The sequence below is a fragment of the Bombyx mori genome, chromosome 16, assembly GCF_030269925.1.
Source record: "Bombyx mori chromosome 16, ASM3026992v2".
Taxonomy (NCBI): Eukaryota; Metazoa; Arthropoda; class Insecta; order Lepidoptera; family Bombycidae; genus Bombyx; species Bombyx mori.
The window spans coordinates 2,443,319-2,465,321 of NC_085122.1; the positions used below are offsets into that span (position 1 = coordinate 2,443,319).

The 22,003-nt window shown below is 40.2% G+C and overlaps 2 protein-coding genes across 7 annotated transcripts in view; one reads left to right on the plus strand and one right to left on the minus strand.

The window, feature by feature from the left end:
- The window catches only part of LOC101743410 (WW domain-containing protein tag-325), a 145,979-nt gene extending 133,756 nt beyond the window's left edge, over positions 1-12,223 (minus strand). For both annotated transcript variants that reach the window (XM_038016407.2, XM_038016404.2), the window contains exon 1: positions 10,959-12,223. In XM_038016407.2, coding sequence (XP_037872335.2) covers positions 10,959-12,185 — 1,227 coding nt within the window. In that variant the 5' untranslated portion in view covers positions 12,186-12,223. The remainder of the gene's footprint in view (positions 1-10,958) is intronic.
- LOC101736327 (trichohyalin) overlaps positions 1-22,003 on the plus strand; it is a 39,070-nt gene that overhangs the window by 15,935 nt on the left and 1,132 nt on the right. Inside the window, exons 2-5 of one of the 5 annotated variants that reach the window (XM_021349765.3) lie at positions 6,908-7,027; positions 19,565-19,758; positions 20,734-20,925; positions 21,544-21,723. In XM_021349765.3, coding sequence (XP_021205440.1) covers positions 6,985-7,027; positions 19,565-19,758; positions 20,734-20,925; positions 21,544-21,723 — 609 coding nt within the window. In that variant the 5' untranslated portion in view covers positions 6,908-6,984. Of the gene's footprint in view, positions 1-6,907; positions 7,028-13,812; positions 13,937-19,564; positions 19,759-20,733; positions 20,926-21,543; positions 21,724-22,003 lie in introns of all 5 variants that reach the window. The other 4 variants (XM_021349763.3, XM_021349762.3, XM_021349764.3 and 1 more) reach the window with 4 other exon arrangements.

Below are 22,003 nucleotides of genomic sequence, written 5' to 3' on the forward strand. Positions count from 1 at the left end.
ATCGTAATCATCTGACTGTTGAGATCTTGTTATCTTGTTACTACCCGGTGATTTCAGTCTTTTGAACGGGTCCTCCTTCTTCTTTTCTGTCCGTTATGTCCTCTTATCGTGCTATATAGAAATTCGGCACGAGTTTTACAAACAGCCGCCTACCAGACATATCAACCCTCCTTGGGTTATATCTTCAGTAGCATGTCGTGCCCTATTTATTAAACAAAATACTAACAATTCTATTTTTTTTTATCGCTAGATGGATGGACGATCTCACAGCCCTCCTGGTGTTTAGTGGTTACTGGAACCCATAGACATCTACGACGTAAATTCGCCACCCACCTTGAGATATAAATTCTAAGGTCTCAAATATAGTTACAACGGCTGCCCCACCCTTCAAACCGAAACGCATTACTGCTTCACGGCGGAAATAGGCGGGGTGGTGGTACCTACCCGTGCGGACTCCCAAGAGGTCCTACCACCAGTGATTACGCAAATTATGATTTATGTCCTCTTATCGTGGTATATAGAAATTATGTATGAGTTTTACGAACAGCCGCCTACCAGACATATCAACCCTCCTTGGGTTATATCTTCAGCAGCATGTCGTGCCCTATTTATTAAACATAATACTAACAATTCTAGTTACATTTATAAAAGCATTTCACACGCGACTTAAACTCCAGAAATCATCAGTAACAAATTAAATACCGCATGCACATCTTATCGATCATTTTATGAGTCGGATCATGTATTTTTTCAATTTAGAAGTATAACTACTATCGAAATAGCTATGCGCTTGTTTGAAGACAACAAAAAGTCGTTTTCAAATCATTGACAGATAACTTGAGTGATGTGACATCAAGCTGCAATCGATAAACATTGAAAAAGTGATCATCACGCCTCTTTAGTTTTAAAGTTAACTGTGTGCTTAGTGCGAGTTTTTTAACGTTCACGATAGCGTAAAAGTTAACCCAATTTTGTATGCAGTTGGAACAGCGCCCCTAGCGGCAAACGTAGGCAAACGATCCCATTCCATACAATTATGAGTTAACTTTTACGCTATCGAGAAGGTTAAAAAAAAAAAAAAACTCGCACTAAACACACTGTTTTTTTTTTTTTTGGTTGATTTAAAATGTATGGCCACGACGGACCTAGCTAGGATATTAATTCGAATGTTGTTTAATTCGTTGAACAACCTTAAGGACTTGGGTGTTTATAATGTAATATTTTTATCACAACGTAATTTTTACTGGTGGGGTAGGACGTCTTGTGAGTCCGCACGGATAGATACCCTGCCTATTTCTGAAACATTTCGATCTGAAGGGTGGGGCAGCCGTTATACTGTAAAAACTGAAGCTTGGAACTCATGTCTCAAGGTGGGTGGCGGCATTTACATTGTAGATGTTTATGGGCTCCGGTAACCACTTAACACCAGGTAGGCTGTGAGCTCGTCCACACATCGAAGCAAAAATAAATAAAAAACGTGGTTACAGACATTTAGGGATCGGATATATATAGAGCACTGTAACAATAAGTAATAAAAGCGTGCTTTGGGTGCACATTGTGATTACATCGCTACTGTTTGAGTAATAAATAATAGTTTAAAAAAACTAACAAAATACGCTTTTATAGAAAATTCAACTAAAAAATATATATTTTTTTTTAATAAATTTGAATTAAAAATAGTGTAAGAAGAAATGTTTTTATTGTAAAAAAAGCGTAGGGTGCTTTTCAGAATATTATCAAAATAACCCTTCTAGTGATACCTATCTGTTCATAAAACATTTATAACTACTGATACCATGCACTATAAAATTTACTTTCTATTTTTAGTTGGATTTTCTATGAAAGCGTATTATGTTAGTTTTTTTAAACTATTATTTCTTTTTCATTTTTTAGTTGAATTTCAATTTTTTCAAAATTTTTTTATGTCATCGGTCCTCAATAACTTATACCAAGTTTCGAGTTAATCCGACGTTTTGAAGGGGGTCAAAATCATGTTCTTGTTCAAAGATTCCGTTACAAACATACATACGGTCTGAAGCTAATAAAAGCGTATTAAAATACTTTGATAGTCAAATTTTTTTATTGTGAACGAAAAACACAAAAAAAAATCTGTGTTTGGTCTTCTAACACAAATAATACTGTGGAATCTTAGTCGGTCCGCTGTACATACCCGGAGGTCACAAGATCAAACGATTGACATTTCATGAACTTGGTTGCGACATTTCCTATTCTAGTTTATGTACTATATATCGCTGTATCTATATATTAATACGTGAAGCAAAAACTTTGTATCCCTTTTTACGAAAATTGCGCGGACGGAGGTGTATGAAAGTGTTCCACACTTATAGAGAATATAGAGAAGAAGTGCACGTGGCTAATATTATTTTTAAATAATGCATAAAAGAAAACATTACACACACTACATACCATGTATTTGACGCACACACGCATGCATACCGTACTATTTATTGTCAAACTTTTGTTCTTGACGTCTGTTGTTAAATTGAGAATAGATTAAATATTGTTTGTCTTTGTAAATATTTTTTATAGTGTAATTTTGGCGAAATTTATGATTATAGAAGTATAAAATACAATCATAATAGTGTACAAACTTACAATTCCAATTAATTATAGTCGAATTTCGACTACTGCGGGACCTCTAGTAGGTATAATTCCATGACCGCGCCCACAAATAAAACTGTAGCGCTATTGTTTTTATTTTTATTTTTATTGGACAAATGTGTTTGTTTCGTTGTAGACTAAGAATTTATAACGAACAGCCAAAGTGTGAGAATAACGTGTAATAAAATCGATTCTGCAAAAGTTCAATTTTCATAATTACGTTTCTTTTTTTTTATTTTTTTTTTTATTGCTTAGATGGGTGGACGAGATCACAGCCCACCTGGCGTTAAGTGGTTACTGGAGCCCAAAGACATCTACAATGTAAATGCGCCACCCACCTTGAGATATAAGTTCTAAGGTCTCAGTATAGTTACAACGGCTACCCCACCCTTCAAACCGAAACGCATTACTGCTTCACGGCAGAAATAGGCGGGGTGGTGGTACCTACCCGTGCGGACTCACAAGAGGTCTTACCACCAGTAGTCACAAGAGATCCTACCACCAGTAGTTTATTATCTAGGGTGGATGGGTGGACGAGCTCATGGACTACCTTATGCTAAATGTTCACCTGAGATCATAGACATCAACAGGGTCGCCACCCACTCACAGACATGAGTTCTAAGTGTCCGTTTTTGAGAATAGCGGCCCTTCAAGGCAGAATGGTGGTACCTACCTGTGCTGTCTCACAAGACGCTACCTGCTAGAAATAATTCGGCTATGAAAGTTTTCGGATTTTATTTTTGGGTGGGCTTTCCGTTTCTATTACGAATGTCATCATTGCACGGCCGGCAAAACCAAAGAGAATAAATAGATGCAGTTTTGTAAGATTATATTTAGTAAGTCTAAACCAAGAGTCGTAGAGTTGGGATACGATTGCACGAAAGTATAACATTTTGTCCACACTCGGGACAAATAATAAGTTGGTTTTGTGGAAGTAATATATACAGTAAGATATAACGTAATATAACATTTATATATACATATATATAGCCCGACAATAACACTTAGATAAAATATTGAATATTTTTTTTTTAAAAAGGCGCCAAACTCGTAATTGAGTGAAAAATGCACAGATAATATAAAAAATGATGACGCCATCCAATTTTTCGGTTCAATTATTGTTGTACTATATAATTCCTTCGTCGTGAAAGAAGCACGTGGAAATGTGCCAAATACGCAATTGCTTTGAAAATTTGGTCTGTGGGATTCGAACACCGTCATTATCGCGTTGCTTGACACGAATGCACCGGGCTTCTTATCATTTAGGCCACGGCGGCAAAAATTATAAGTTAACCAAGAGGATATTGAAAGTATTATACACTGCGTGAAGTAACTTTTAATGACTGGGAACAAATCACGCACGTTCATCCGACCCCAATTTAGGAACCTCTGTGTTATGGGTTTAATATTATTATAAGTTTAATTTAACTGATAAATAAACATATAAGTTTAAATATTCACATACATAGTTATTGTAGGCAGCGGTCTGGCTCAGCCCCTGGCATTGCTGAAGTCCATGGGCGACGGTAACCACTCACCGTGGGCCGTACACTTCGTCTGCCTACAAGGGCAATAAAAAAAACATAGATAATAAACTAAGAAACACCCAGACGAAGAGCAAACAAACCTGTTCAGCGAATGTTTGCCTGATGTGGGAATCGAACCCACGACCCGTCGGCACAGCATTCAGGGCCGCTAACTACTGCTCCAGCGAGTCAGGCAGTCATTAAAGTAGGAGTTTTTTTTTTCTTTTTAGTTTCCGGGAGCTTTTTTTTTCTTTTTTTCCCTACCTATGCTGACAGCCTTGATAGACTATATCAGCGTTACCCTAGCGTGTATGTGAGCTCTCCGGGCTCAAACCAGGAGGTGTTGCTAACACTGGCCCCAGTAAGAGCAGTGCTTCGCAGAATCTAACACCGGATCGGAAAGGCGACCCACAGAAGATCCGGCGAGAAACTCAGTGGGCTGGTGGTTAAAGTATGGTCCGTTCACACTCACCGACGTCGGTAAACAAGTCATGGTGTAAACAAACCACTTTATTCTCGTTTCTCTGGTACATTATTTGATTGTTTTACGGATTTGACTTACCGGATTCGGAGAGCTCTATTCGTTGATAAATCTACTATACAGTAAAGTAGATGCCTTAACATGCGATCACCTCAGCTCTTAAATTTGTAAACACAGTTTGGTATTTGGGTTGGGCGTTATCTCTTTATCGCGAAGCGTTCGATGAAATTTTTTATCAAGGCTGCTAGTGAATGAATACCTCTATATATTGCACCTGTATTAAATATAAAATCAAAAAGAGATTAAGCACAGTCATAAGCATGCTCGCAATTTTAGACTCCTACTATGTTAGTTCGGTTAAATAATGCTCTTTTATTAACTTTTAACAAACTTCAGAATGATCCCTTCTTGTTAGTAAATATGTTGGAGTATCGTTTCGCACTTTCCGAATACTTATGAACGATTATCGACAGTCATCGATTATCCGTACATCACTAATTCTCGGAGAGTGAAAGGCGACGCGTTCTGCACTGAATAGCGTGCACTCTGCGTGCTGTTTCGCTTTTACTACCCGCGATTTTGTGTCTAATGCTGCTACCTACATGTGAGTTGAAGGGACGAAACTTAATTATCAACGATTCTATTACAGCCACGCCTGGGAAGCTAAAAGATTGCTTAGACTCACAGCCCACCTGGTGTTAAGTGGTTACTGGAGCCCATAGACATCTACAACGTAAATGCGCCACCCACCTTGAGATATCTATCCTTAATATTATACTTATTACTTATATTACTTATTAATATTATAAAGCTGAAGAGTTTGTTTGTTTGAACGCGCTACTGGAACTACTGGTCCGATTTGAAAAATTCTTTCAGTGTTAGATAGCCCATTTATTGAGGAAGGCTATAATAGGCTTTATAATATCACGCTAAGACTAATATACAAGCGGAGCACTAATAAAGAATGTTTCAAATCGGGGTTTTTTCCCTTTTGAAAGCTTCCGCTACGTGCGCTGCAGAAACTGTTAAAGTGTCGCTAAAATAATGTATGACAGAATTGTTCCCCTTTAAAAGATCTAAAAAAAGTGCACGATAGCATATGTCTATATGTTAAGGTGGGCTCACTATAACGTTTTTTATGCTAACCAAATTTGTTCTAAAATAAAGCATTATTTGTGAACTATTCAACGCGGACGAAGTCGCGGGCAAAAGCTAGTAAGTTCTAAGGTCTAAACTCTAAAGTATAGTGACAATGGCTGTTCCACCCTTCAAACCGAAACGCATAATTGCTTCACGGCAGAAATAGGCAGGGTGGTGGTACCCACCCGCGCGGACTCACAAGAGGTCCTACCACCAGTGTTTGGTAGTGTAAAGACAAAGGGAATATCTCCTACCGAGCGGGTGAAATTGCTCGGTTGACTGATACTCCGAACCTTAGCGTTCGTAACTTGTATACGAGTATATTATGTAGGATTATCATGAAAATGTCACTAGCGAGATTCAGGCATCTGTCAAATGAAGACATGAATGGATGAAGGGGTCAATTACCAATTTTAAGGTTTTTTGAGTTTTTACATTGAATGAAGGTGCTATGTGCCTATAAACCATATTAGACCTAAAAACTTCGGGTTTACAGGCTATTTTTAGAAATCGTATGTGACGAAGGAGTACGAAGAAAAAGTACAAGTAACAAAAATTTGTTGCCCGTTTTTTCAAAATTAACAAAGTGTATCATATCCCCTTCGTTCACTCACGTCTTCAAATATCTGTGTGTTGCCTGACAGCTGCCCGCCACAAGTGTATCAGAGTCATTGAAGACTTAGAAGGCGGTCTTTTAAGCAATCCAAGAAGTTAGTGCCACAAACGAGGGATCTTTAGTCAATTCGAACTTAGCATGACAGCACTGCGGAGTGATGAAACGAAATCTAAGAAATAATAAGGAAAGTGCTTTTAATGTCAAAAATAACTTGGTATGCTTAGAACATGTCAGCAATGCTGAAACGTAGTCACCTGACCTCTGACCAGCTTGGCTCACGTGGTCGCTCGCTGGCTATTTTTTTACTGCGTTCATGGTACTAAATATGTAATAAGACAGGTCAAATTCCGGTCAAAGTTGACCTGCTATAAGACTATGGTACAGCCGCTGGTAAATCGCATTAGTTCTGAAACAGGCTGATGGCGAACAATTGGCAAACATTTAGAAATCATATCCAAACACTAATTGCTGGCGTAGCCGACTTGCGAAACGAGGTGATTAGTGGAAAAGTGTCAATTACAGTGAGCACCGCATTAAATGGGTCGTGACAATACTGAGCGAGCACGGTAAGCGATGGCCTGCTATGTGGAGTAGAAAACATGACATTGATGTCTCCTCATCGACATGGGTTAACTAGCCACGGTAAGTAAACTGTTTTACTGAATAAACAGCGTATAAGGAGTCGCACGCTAACATGGTGATTTCGCAACGTGAATAAAAGCCGTATCAATTGAGTTAGGCATAGTTGTCGTTTTAGTAAAATAGTTGGCGAGCCCGTAATGAAAAGCGTACCACTAACAGTGCTTTTAGGTACCCCAAGCACTGGTCATCGTTGCAGGCGACGGGTCCGACGAGTAAATTAACCCTCAGACACAGCCCACTGAGTTTCTCATCGGATCTTCTCAGTGGGTCGCGTTTCCGATCCGGTGGTAGATTCTGCGAAGCACGGCTCTTACTAAGGTTCGTGTTAGCAACGTCGTCAGGCTTGAGCCCCGTGAGCTCACCTACTAGTTAAGGTTACGCTGTAATAGCCTCTCAAGGCTTTCAGCTTAGGTAGGGAATAAAAAGAAGGTAGGTGGGGGCCGCATCCTGCTTTTCCTTTCATTCCTGCTTTCAGTAGTACCTGCCAATCTTCTAAGCTAATTCTTAATAAATTTTCACATTTGCAATCATGCGTCTAAAACGTTAATAAGTATATACATCGATACGTGCCCACTGAGTTTCTCGCTGGTTCTCCTCGGCGGGTCGCGATTCCGATCCGCTAGTATATTGATTCGCAAAGCAGCTACTTTTGAGTTGTTAGGTCTCCTTTGGAGGCGCTCGGGTAGCTGTTAGCAAATCCCACCCCTCCTGGCCGAGCCCTTAGTCGCCCACCTGCCCTGGTAAAACTGAAAAGGCCTCCGGGCCACCAGTAATCTCTCAAACATAAACAAAAAAATATCGATACGTACTGTTGTATATTTTGAGCGATTTAAGTCAATGGATTAGAGATTATAAGATTATTAGAATCAATTAATTTGTTAAAATTACTTTTATTCAATATTTACACTTATTCTATAATTTTGTAAACACTAAATAAATACTATATTGAAAATCTGCACGTTCACTGATCGCGGAATTGACCAACAAAAACATGATTAAAATTATTTATTGAAAATTACATTTCATTGCACATCGATAACGCAAGTTCCAATCGGAATGAAAAGTGTGTATTTTTTTGTTTGTCACCGCGTACGACTTAAGGAAAACTATATTTCTAAAATCATAATTTACTTTTTACCTTTTTACCCACTTTTTAACACAAACTTATAATGCACTTTTTTTACTGGTGGTGGTAGGTCTTGTGAGTCCGCACGGGTAAGTACCACCACCCCGCCTATTTCTGTCGTGAAGCAGTAATGCGTTTCGGTTTGAAGGGCGGGGCAGCCGTTGTAACTATACTGAGACCTTAGAACTTGTATCTCAAGGTGGGTGGCGCATTTACGTTGTTGATGACTATGGGCTCCAGAACCCACCTAACACCAGGTGAGCTGTGAGCTCGTTCACCCATCTAAGCAATAAAAAAAAATCCATAAGTGATTTCGTATTTCGCGGCTCCTCAATGTAAAGCTTTTAAATGCTTGGGGTCAACAACCTGTGATCACGTGACAACTGGCCCGTGTCTGACTCTCGAGACGCGTTTGTATTATTTTTTTGTCGGACCTGGGTAGAACCCCCCGAGGTCCCGCCGGGACCGAGTGGCCGAAACACTGCAGACTCCAGCTGATTTTCAATTTTCTCCTCGCCTTATGTCATTTCGTCTTCTCGCATTAAAACTGTATAACCTCAAAACTTACGAATTTTACAGGAGAGTGTTTGAAATGTTTAACCTGTGATATTTTTAATATTAATCATCTTTGCAACATTTGTTTTTTATTTTTTACCAGATACATTATCTGTCTTTTAAAATATGATAAAATTATGTATTAATGTACTAAAAACAATAAAACTAAAACTAAACTACGCTCTTTTGACCGTATTTATGAGAAAAATACTGGTGATACCAAATGATTCTGCATATTAACTCAATTTCGAATATTTTTGGAAATTGTACACTTTTAATGCCAAAAGACGATTTATTGATGAAGGTTGACAGTGTCTATTTTAAAAGATTTATTAGAGCTTATAACAGCTTATAGGTAATGTGGCAATACGTTATTTTAGGACTTCGTTCACGGTCTAGCAAGCACTAAGTCGTGGTCTAATCCCTTAACATTTCCACGTGATATTCGAAATGTTTTTCAGCCTGAATAATAGTTACCTAGTTGAAATTTAGAAAGAACATTGATTATACTAATCACACATAGTATAAAACAAAGTCGCTTTCTCTGTCCCTATATCTGTCTGTCCCTATGTATGCTTAAATCTTTAAAACTACGCAACGGATTTTGATGCGGTTTTTTTTAATAGATAGAGTGATTGAAGAGGAAGGTTTATATGTATAATAACATCCATTAAATAATGGAGAAATTAATAATAAATTACAGTTTCCGAAGCGAAGCGAGGGCGGGTCGCTAGTATTATTATATTTGGTAATAATAATAAACAAATATTATTGATATTATTAATTGAACATTGATTATACAAATATTATTTAGTAATAATATTAGTTCTATCTCGGTTCAGCGTTTTCATTGAACTTATCCTATGCGAGGAAGAGCTCGACGTGCAACCTAACCCGTGAAAACAACCTTCTGAGTCTCTCGCTGGATATTTTCAGTGGATCGCGATTCGGATCCTGTGGTAGATTCAGCGAAGCACGGCTCTTGCTAAGACTAGTGTTAGCAAGTTATCATAGGACGAACCTTGTGATATCGCCTATTAAACCGGTGAAGCTGGCATACTCGAGTCTATTAGCGATCGAACAGGTAAAACAGTCCAGGCTTCGTTTTTGAAATGTTTGTAATGTCAAGGTCGTTTGTTGAAGTCGTCGTGGCCTAACGGATAAGACGTCCGATGCATTCGTGTTGAGCGATGCGCCGGTGTTCGAATCTCAGGCGGGTACCAATTTTTCTAATGAAATACGCACTCAACAAATGTTCATGATTGACTTCCACGGTGAAGGAATAACATCGTGTAATAAAAATGAAACCCGCAAACTTATAATTTGCGTAATTACTGGTGGTAGGACCTCTTGTGGGTACCACCACCCTGCCTATTTCTGCCGTGAAGCAGTAATGCGCTTCGGTTTGAAGGGTGGGGCAGCCGTTGTAACTATACTTGAGACCTTAGAACGTATATCTCAAGGTGGGTGGCGCATTTACGTCGTAAATGTCTATGGGCTCCAGTAACCACTTAACACCAGGTGGGCTGTGAGCTCGTCCACTCATCTAGCAATAAAAAAACAAAAAAAGGTAACGTAAACATAGTAGTCCAGTGAGTTTCTAGCCCACTCACTCACCTCACTCACTCAAGCACCGGTCACCGTTCTCGTCGAACCGTCGAAAGAGCTCGGCGAGTAAATTAACCCGTAGACATAGCCCACTGAGTTTCTCGTCGGATCTTCTCAGTGGGTCGCGTTTTCGTACTGGTGTTAGATTCTGCGTAGCACTGCTCTTGCTAGGGTCAGTGTTAGCAACACTCCGGTTTGAGCCCCGTGAGCTCACCTACACACGTTAGGGTGAAGCTGAAATAGCCTTTCAAGGCTATCAGCATAGGTAGGGGAAAAAGTAAACATAGGAAAACTATACACATACTTGCCTTAGTCAGTTTACAAAACATTAATATCGTTGTAAACTTTGATAACACCCGACACCCGAGTCTGTTTTAACGTCGAAGTACTCAGGCGTTCTTTTGAAAATGTATAAAATACCACACGCTGTTGCAACCAACAACGGGTTACACATCCATTGTTACGTTTGAAATAACTTTCAGTTGTTTTTTTTTTAATTTATTTAAAATGCATAGTTGGATGATATGTCTTAAGTGCGCTGCACCCTGATTGAGAAGCGCACGTAACGCGGAGGCATCAGTGCGTGAAGAATGTAAAACCTTCGGTATAGCGTGCCAGTAATGTTACAAGCTAAGTACTCACATATTTCGTGGAGCTCATCCGTCTGACGCGATTGATTACCTTCTTCTGTCCTCTCCTATATTTATTAGCTTCGTTTAGTCTGGTACCTTCGCTAGCCCTGTTGGCTTCAGCCGTCTTGTCCTCCAAAACGAACCAATCAGTAACCGAGCCCCGTCGATTCGTTCTCTCACCGGGCACGACACTACCTCTATCACTTAAAACTTTAGACAACTCGTTTTTAAAATCCTCACTGATTTCACTCACTTTGTTCACTTGCAGGATCCTGGGAGACGGGAGAGTGGTGAACGAGGAACTCTTTCTCTTCTCCTGTACAGTCATTTTATTCGTTTTAGTGTACGGTTCACTGTCACTGAGATAAGTCTCACTGAATAGTTCCACGGCCTTGTTGAATTCGTCCAGCAGATCTGCTACGGACTCACGTTTGAATATGGTCTCCACGTACGCGCTAGATCCGGATGTCGCGGTGGATATGCTCGAATTGTTGTTCGAAGACTCGGACGGAAACTCTCTGATGCTCTTCAAGAAGACTCCATCTTCGTTATCGTAGTATACGTTGGAAATGTATTCCAGGCTCTCGTTGGAAGTCCACGCGTCTCCCATAGTGTCGCTGCTACCGAATACATACGAATTACTGTTCTTCAAGACAGACTTTTCTTTTGATTTCTGATTGTCTTGTTCTTCTATAGCTCTGGGTAGAAATTCGAAGCTCTTACTCCTCTGATAAATAGGTGAGTCGGTTGCCTTTTTATCCATTTCCTTGTTCCTGAAGAACCAGAAACGCTTATTCGATTTAAGGTCATTATCCGTCTTTTCTCTCCTCAACTCTGGTGGGTCTTCCTTTGGTCTCTCATCTAAATTCCTTTCGTCTTCAACGATCGTTTTCCATTTCGGTTTCTCTTTGTCTTTCCCGAAGAAACTGATTCGTGAGAGTTTGTCGCGGAAACTGAAGGACTTTTTCAATGGCGATACACTTTCCTCGTCGGATGGGGTCAATATTTCGGGTGAATCGGCAATGACAGGGAGGCAAGCCGACAGCAGCGTCGAAGGTCTGGCGACTAGTTCATTGGAATGTCCTCGCACCGGAACTATGGGAGGTTTCAGTTTGTCCGGCAGCTCACCAAGCAAACCCCTCTCGATCAAATATAGGCTTTCGTTGTTTAATTTCTTCAAAACATCCGCCTTCCTAATGATTTTGGGCTTATCTTTGTCCATGGCGGCGTTCGCCATCGCCCGACGTATGATGTCGACTGCCTCTTATCGGCCCGCACATATCTTTGATAACTGCGTACCAAGAGATAAACGATAAGGTTCTCTTGTTTTGCCAGATATAGCTATTTACTAAATGTGTTCTGTAAATGACGTTTGCAACCAATGTAGTTTTGAATAATTATATACGTGTTTAATTTCTGGTAAAAGAACTGGATGATTATTACTGGTGGTAGGACCTCTTGTGAGTCCGCGCGGGTGGGTACCACTACCCTGCCTATTTCTGCCGTGAAGCAGTAATGCGTTTCGGTTTGAAGGGTGGCGCAGCCGTTGTAACTATACTGAGATCTTAGAACTTGTATCTCAAGGTGGGTGGCGCATTTACGTTGTGGATGTCTATGGGCTTCAGTAACCACTTAACACCAGGTGGGCTGTGAGCTCCTCCACCCATCTAAGCAATAAAAAAAAAAAGATACTTTAAGATTCAATCAAAATACATTTAACACGTGCGAGCAATCTTCTGTAAAATCGGTCTTTTCAATGGCTTACAAAGATCTCTCCGCATACTTTCTAAGTTGCATAATGTAGAGTTATATTAAAGATATTTATCACCTACGTAATTTTGATTCGTTTGCCCTTAGCCATTGTTGGTGAACAGATCGGATTTGTCACAAGCATTTATGTGTATTATCTATACTCTATAGTCATAAGAACCATACTGATTCCCGCAAAATAGCGATAACCTTTGTAACGACAAAATTTTCTGCAATTTTTTCAATGTTTATTACAATTTTATCTAAAGAAAGCAAGAATTTAGGACTTAATTAATAATAGTCACTAGTTAATAACGATATTTATTTCACAACACACATAGTTATTACAAGAATAATTAGAACGCCATTTTCTTAGTCTCCGCGTGTTGTTCGGTGTATGAGATAAGATTTTTATCGGTCTTGTCAAAGTATGTTTAAAGATATTTGAAGGTTTCGTAACGCTAGGGCGACCTCTGTGAGGCAAAGGAAGAACTAATCTGACGTTTCCTGAAACGCGATGTTGACTTTTATAATCTAAAATTCTTGAGTAGGGGTCATCAAACTCTTTTTTAATACGCTTTTATTAGCTTCAGACGTATGTATGTTAGTATGTAACGGAATCTTTGAACATGATTTTGACCCCCTTCAAAACGTCGGATTAACTCGAAATTTGGTATACTTATTAAGGACCGATGAAAATTCAATATTAAGAAAATAATGAAAAAATTGAAATTCAACAAAAAAAACAAAAATAAATAATTGTTTAAAAAAACTAACAAAATACGCTTTTATAGAAAACCCAACTAAAAAATTGAAAATAAAATTTAATAAATTTGAATTAAAAATAGTGTAAGAAAAAAAAACTTTATTGTAAAAAAACGTGGGGTGCATGGTAAGTATCAGTAGTTATAAATATTTTATGAACAGATATGAGTAGAAGGGTTATTTTGATAATATACTTGATAAGCACCCCACGCTTTTTTACAATAAAATAATTTTTTCTTACACTATTTTTAATTCAAATTTATTATGTATTTTTTAGTTGGTTTTTTTCTATATAAGCGCTTTTTGTTAGTTTTTTTAAACTACCATTTATTCTATACAAACGAATACAGGTGATAGTGCCGGATATTTTACACGACACGCAATGCAAGACAAAATGATGAGTGAGGCCGCAATGAATGTTAATTACGTTCAACGTTCTGTCAACTTATACCTACGGCTCCACAGCCCTGGAACGTGAGTAAATAATCCAGTTAACATCGCGGCGAGAATAAGCCAATACGACCTTCATACGTTTCGGATTCTGTGGTTACGTGAAACGAACTAACTATAATTTATACAAATAAATAAAATTGGAGTGTTTGTTTGTAATAATAAAATAATCGCTTTTTACTAAATGCGTAAGTATGTATACCACAGTACGTATACCAATTTTTTTTATTTTTATTTTCTCACCTACATGTCCAGAAGAAGTTGAAATAGCTTCTCAGGGGCCATAGACATCTTAACGTCACACATCACCTCAACATTAGATAGATCATCGAAACAAGTTGTAGCGGAGGACTTCCTTCACCGCTTCAAATTGTCCGATGATATTAGGGAACTCCTTAGAGCTAAGAACGCCTCGATACGCGCCTACGACAGATATCCTACCGCGGAAAATCGTATTCGAATGCGTGCCCTACAACGCGACGTAAAGTCTCGCATCGCCGAAGTCCGAGATGCCAGATGGTCTGATTTCTTAGAAGGACTCGCGCCCTCCCAAAGGTCTTACTACCGCTTAGCTCGTACTCTCAAATCGGATACGGTAGTAACTATGCCCCCCCTCGTAGGCCCCTCAGGCCGACTCGCGGCGTTTGATGATGACGAAAAAGCAGAGTTGCTGGCCGATACATTGCAAACCCAGTGCACGCCCAGCACTCAATCCGTGGACCCTGTTCATGTAGAATTAGTAGACAGTGAGGTAGAACGCAGAGTCTCCTTGCCACCCTCGGATGCGTTACCACCCGTCACCCCGATGGAAGTTAAAGACTTGATCAAAGACCTACGTCCTCGCAAGGCTCCCGGTTCCGACGGTATATCCAACCGCGTTATTAAACTTCTACCCGTCCAACTCATCGTGATGTTGGCATCTATTTTCAATGCCGCTTTGGCGAACTGTATCTTTCCCGCGGTGTGGAAAGAAGCGAACGTTATCGGCATACATAAACCCGGTAAACCAAAAAATCATCCGACGAGCTACCGCCCGATTAGCCTCCTCATGTCTCTAGGCAAACTGTATGAGCGTCTGCTCTACAAACGCCTCAGAGACTTCGTCTCATCCAAGGGCATTCTCATCGATGAACAATTCGGATTCCGTACAAATCACTCATGCGTTCAACAGGTGCACTGCCTCACGGAGCACATTCTTGTGGGGCTTAATCGACCAAAACCGTTATACACGGGAGCTCTCTTCTTCGACGTCGCAAAAGCGTTCGACAAAGTCTGGCACAACGGTTTGATTTTCAAACTATTCAACATGGGTGTGCCGGATAGTCTCGTGCTCATCATACGGGACTTCTTGTCGAACCGCTCTTTTCGATATCGAGTCGAGGGAACCCGCTCCTCCCCACGACCTCTCACAGCTGGAGTCCCGCTAGGCTCTGTCCTTTCACCCCTCCTATTTAGCTTATTCGTTAACGATATTCCCCGGTCGCCGCCGACCCATTTAGCTTTATTCGCCGACGACACGACTGTTTACTATTCCAGTAGAAACAAGTCCCTAATCGCGAAGAAGTTTCAGAGCGCAGCCCTAGCCCTAGGACAGTGGTTCCGAAAATGGCGCATAGACATCAACCCAGCGAAAAGTACTGCAGTGCTATTTCAGAGGGGAAGCTCCACACGGATTTCCTCCCGTATTAGGAGGAGGAATCTCACACCCCCGATTACTCTCTTTAGTCAATCCATACCCTGGGTCAGGAAGGTCAAGTACCTGGGCGTTACCCTGGATGCATCGATGACATTCCGCCCGCATATAAAATCAGTCCGTGACCGTGCCGCGTTTATTCTCGGTAGACTCTACCCCATGATCTGTAAGCGGAGTAAAATTTCTCTTCGGAACAAGGTGACACTTTACAAAACTTGCATAAGGCCCGTCATGACTTACGCGAGTGTGGTGTTCGCTCACGCGGCCCGCACACACATAGACACCCTTCAATCTCTACAATCCCGCTTTTGCAGGTTAGCCGTCGGAGCTCCGTGGTTCGTGAGGAACGTTGACCTACACGACGACCTGGGCCTCGAATCTATACAGGAATACATGAAGTCAGCGTCGGAACGGTACTTCGATAAGGCTATGCGTCATGATAATCGCCTTATCGTAGCCGCCGCTGACTACTCCCCGAATCCTGATCATGCAGGAGCCAGTCACCGTCGACGCCCTAGACACGTCCTTACAGATCCATCAGATCCAATAACCTTTGCACTAGACGCCTTCAGCTCTAGGAGCAGGCTTAGGGACCTCGGTAACCGTACTCGTCGAACTCGACAAAGAGTTCGCCGTGCAACCTAACCCATGAATCAGCTCGCTGAGTTTCTCGCCGGATCTTCTCAGCGGGTCGCGATTCCGATCCGGTAGTAGATTCATTCGCTAAGCAGCTACTCTTGAGTTGTTAGGTCTCCTTCGGAGGCGCTCGGGCAGCTGTTAGCAAATCCCACCCCTCCTGGCTGAGCCTTTGCTCGCCCACCTGTCCTGGTGAAACTGGAAAGGCCTCCGGGCCACCAGTAATCCTTCAATCATAAAAAAAAAAAAAAAGCTTCTCAGGGCTATCACCATAGGTAGGAAAAAAGCCATCGTTTATCGCTAGGGGCGCTGTTCCAACTGCATACAAAGTTGAGTTAACTTTAACGCTATCGAGAACGTTAAAAAACTCGCACTAGAGCACTCCAGGATGGGCGACGACATCTATATCTCCGTAATGTATATATCTACTTAATAAACAATAACCCAACAGTAAGCTTAAACGGTTATTAAATCGATAGTTTCGTTTCCATGACAACCAGTTTTTTCATCACGACGCTGTATCAGTTTGTATCCTAAACGTACAGTCGTTATAATAATAATTACTGTCGTCTTTATACATTGTTTAATTCTTATTATTATGTCCTAATTAGGGTTCGGCACTTACTTATCTAATTTATATCCTATTATATACGAGTATATGCCTAACGTAATTTTTTCAATTCAGTTTTTCAAACCTATTTTTTTTGTAGACTTGTGTTAATTACAATTTAGTGTTTTTTTTGTTTTTTAATTATACAATGTTAATGTAGCAGTGCTCTTGAAGTGTGATTGAGTCTATAAGAAAACGTGGACGTTGAGTTGAAATTAGTATTTTTTTTGTACCTACAGTAAGTTTGTCAGTTGTTATTGTATTAAATTTTAACAGACCGCTTCGGATATTTTAATTGTGCACGGAAATATAAAGAGTAATAATTTTATTTGAAATAAAAGTAGCATATTATATTATTTAGTTTAAAAAAAAAATGCTTTATTAACAAACCGAACTAAAATTTAAACTAATCATTCTTATATTTATTTTATATCCGAATTGGGATATTAGATCCATGTAATACTAATGTTATGTGATAATTACGTTCAAAGATTTTGTAACATAAACATTTAGATAGGGATCAAGCTAATGAAAATACATAGACTAGAGTTGAAGATCAGCATACGGCTCACCTGATGGCGAGTGGTCACGTATATAAAAATCATTGATTATGAAGTTTTTAGATCGAGAAAGACCAAACAGCAATAGCGATAATTTTAAGTAAAAAATTGTAATATATCGTGGCTAATCGACATAGAGCCGTAGAGATCACTCTCAATAGAACTGGAAACTGAAACGGATGGCTTTGTGATGCCATCACTAATGTTGATTTATCTAGACTAACACGGAAGTGAAGTAAAGAGTATTATTTTGCAGTACAGACAAGCAGAAGAGAATAAACTCTTAACAAAACAATTAGTTACCGAACTTTCGAGGAACACTCGCTAACGTAACACAGCGTGATTATAAAGTTCACACGCCAATTCAATTGTAACGGGTTTTAATATAATGGTTTTTTGTTATAAAATAATAACTGAGACGCCAAGACGGATCGGCCTCTCGCCGAGGAAGAGTTCTCCGGTTCGCAGAAAAAATGGTGCGTTTATTTCACTATTTTTTTATTTTTTATTGCTTCAATGGGTTGACGAGCTCATAGCCTACCTGGTGTTAAGTGGTTACTGGAGCCCTTAGACGTCTACAACGTAAATGCGCCACCCACCTTGAGATATAAGTTCTATGGTCTCAAGTATAGTTACAACGGCTGCCCCATCCTTCAAACCGAAACGCATTACTGCTTCACGACAGAAATAGGCAGGGCGGTGGTACCTACCCGTGCGGACTCACAAAAGGTCCTACGACCAGTAAGTACTGACTGTACTATTTATATTTGTGTGAAAGACGACATGAGAGAGAGAGGAGTGAGTGTTGAGATGACGGCTGATAGCGGAGAATGGAATAGAATAATTCGCTGTGCCGACCCCACCTAGTGGGATAAGGTGGAGAAAAAGAACACAGACGTATCGTAATCTAGATAATCGCGCCGTGTCATTTCTAAAATATGTATTTTTTTCAGTACAAAAAATAACCTACCGCACTGTTAGTCTTTCTCAAGTCCAGAATTTATCTCAGCAAAAGATCGCGGCATTAAAAATAAAACCAATAAAACGCACTTTTACAGTTATAGCCATCGATATATGAGTCGACTATTATCAAAGGCGGCAATCTGACTTTTGGACAATGATTGGTAAATCAGAAAAACCAATTATTGACTTTGTATTCCATTGGCAGTCACAAAACTCTTCGGAACGACATCTTAGATAAATAACAGGTTAACTATTAACCTTTATTTAATGCAGGTTTTGAGCCGTATTCTTTGAAGGAGACGATTATATTCAAATAAATCTGTATTGACATATCAATAAAAAATTTTTGTCAAAAAATACACATTCACACAATACGAGAGATGAACAAACTGACATTATTTTTTTTATAATGAAAAATATACAAAGGCGAGATTCGTGAATGTTTTCAAACTTTTGGGAGGCGATTTCTCTCATTAGCATTTTGGCCGTTTCCGGGTTTTCGTCGTGCATTCACGGAAAGAAAAATAAACTAAATTAGGCAAATAGATTTTATTATCTATACATGTAAATAAAATTGGAGTGTCTGTTTGTAATATTGAAATAACCGCTTTTTACTACATGCATATGAATATATATACAGTACATACACCAAAATAACATTTTTTACAATTTTTGTCAGTCTGTTTGTTCCGGCTAATCTCTGGAACGGCTGGACCGATTTTGACGAGGCTTTGACTCATAGGTAGCTGATGATATAAGGAGTAACTTAGGCTACTTTTTTTTAGACTAGCTTCGTCCCGAGGCGTCACCCGCGGTACGAAAATAACCGCGAGTAACATCGCGGGACTCAGCTATCAACAATAAAATTTAATGTTTCCGAAGCGAAGCGAGGGCGGGTCGCTAGTCTTTCATATTATTATAAACAAAGTCCAGATCAGAACATAACCTAACGTCTATTATCATCGTCATTTTTCTTGTACACACTTCTTCTATGCACAGGATACACGATATTTTTAAAGTCGCCAATATACCTTGCAATATGCTTATATATACCAGTTTGAAAAACGATTTTTTTTTCCTTTCGGTTGTTACCGGACCTAAAGATAATTGTTAGATGTTTTATAATGTTCGCATTAATAATTTGCATTGATACGTATTAAACGTAAGTAAACCGACAATACTACAAATAGTTTCAGCTCTTAATTTGTCGCAAGTCCTGGGACCTGTGGACTACGATGGCAGCAGCATCTTGGATTCGATCCCGGAGAGGGAATGGCGTCTACTGGCTGCACTGGCGAAGAAGCGAGAAGAAAACGACGAAAGAGAACGTCTTGCCGACCAGTTCAGGAAGATGTGGCAGAAAGAAAAGGAAGAAAGAGAAATGGTAATTTTTTATTGACCCTATTTATAGGTCATTGTCACGGATCGTTTGGAAGTTCTGGGTCTGCGGAGGAACTTAATTTCCCTCGGTACTTTGTTCTGTATGTTCTATGGAGAGTGCTTTAGAGGAATTGTTTGCGATGATGATGATGAGTGAGGGTAGGGCAGCCGTTGTAACTATACTGAGATCTTAGAACTTATATCTCAAGGTGGGTGGCGCATTGACGTTGTGGATGTCTATGGGCTCCAGTAACCACTTAACGCCAGGTGGGCTGTGAGCTCGTCCACCCATCTAAGCAATAAAAAAAATAAAAAAATGATACCGTCATCTCGTTTTTACCATCGCACCGCCCACCACCGGAATACAGTCCATCCATACTACCTGGAGCTACTACGTTTATCCACAGTGCGCTTCCAGAGATCTTTTTTGCCACGTACCATCTAGCTTTGGAATGAGTCCCCTCCACGATGTTTCTCGAGTGCTATGACATGTCCTTCTTCAAACGAGGCTTGTGAAGAGTTCTTAACGGTAGGCAGCGGTTTGGCTCTGCCCCTGGCATTACTGACGTCATTGCAATAGAAAAACGTTACAAAATTATTAAATTAAAAACGGAACAAGAAACTGCAACTAAAAGCAAAGTTTTTGACTCCCAATACAATCCGGACTCAGTACAGTGCTGTCAGTACAGACAGCCGCTGGCTTAAGTAAGTAAGTAAGTTAAGAACGCGCCGCTTGGACACTGAATGCAAACGAAAAATAACAAAAAATCGAGTGTTTTCATTTTTTTATAGCTCGTTGTTCGAGCTCACGGCCTATCTGGTGTTAAGTGGTTACCGGAGCCAGCATAATGTAGGCATAACGCAGACCGTTCGGATTCACAAGACGTTTCGCCACCAGTAAATTGCATTTATCATAATTTTATTATACTTGTTATAATTATGTTGTACTTATTTTGTTAACCATTCAAGAATGCGACAGGTAGAAGCGGAAACATCTGAACAATACAAACGTTACATTCACGCAAAAAGACAGCACGAGCGCTCTCGGCTGGACTACTCGAGGTTCCAGAGGGGCTTGGAGCAACAGCTGAAGAGAGGACAGCTTGTAAGCTGCATCAAATTTAAGGAACGTCGTAGCGCCGACCTGCTGGCCTGGCATGATGATAAGAAGGTGACGATCAGTTATCAGGACTATAACTTAAGCTTTGACGTAATACTGACAGACCTTAACACAAATCAAATCAATACCAAATCAAATAAAAAAAAATGTATATACTTGTTGAACGTAAAAAGAACTACCGCCAATTCACAAAAACTAGCCTCCGTCCTGAGAAGAACTGCCAAAAAAACTCAGCGGGCCTGTCTTTTGTTTTTGTTAAATATATTTTATTTATTTATTTTTTACAACTTATGCCTATTGAGTTACTCGCCGGGTCTTTTCAGTGGGTCGCAATTCCGATCCGGTTTTCGATCCGAAAAGTTCTTGAGTGGCGATCGCGTACTGGAAAACGTAGCGTGGGTAGGCCTCGCACCAGATGAACCGATGACCTATTGAGGTTCGAGGGGATCCGCTGGATGCAAACAGCGCAAGGCCGATCTTTGTGGCGAGGCTTGGGGGAGACCTATGTCCAGCAGTGGACGTCTATGGTCTGATAGAATAGAGCCCCGTGCGCACGCCTACACGTTAGGCCCTCGAGGTTACCAGCATAGATAGAAAAATAAAACCACTTACTTCGATTTGAATGCCAAACGATTCACTATGTGCTCAGATGTTATTTATGTCTTCTAGGCTACGGAGACAGTGGGCAAAGCGTTGGAAGAAGAAGCGAGGGCTATTTTAGCTGCCGATAGACGGTCGCGGCATGTGGAAGCCGAACAGTGGAAGAAACAAGTTGAGCTTTTGGACGTGAAGAGACGTGTCCATGATGCCAGCAAACGGAGGGAGGAGATGTTGAGAGACGCATCACAGGTAGCTACTTGACTTTTGGGTCTCACAGTATGCCCTATTTATTTCAGGCTGGTGGCCGAACCTCGTGACAGTTTGCCCTAGGATAGTGGTCGGCAACCCGCGGTTTTATGTCTCCTCGGCTAAGACACTTCCGCGAAAGTTTTACACGCTTTATATTATCTTCACTTGTATGTATGTTTGCGTGTTTGTAACTGACTCCTTTAGACTCGATTTTGACCCACTTTAAACGGCCAGATTTCATTCAAACTTTGTAGATTTATCGAGGTCCGATGACAAATCA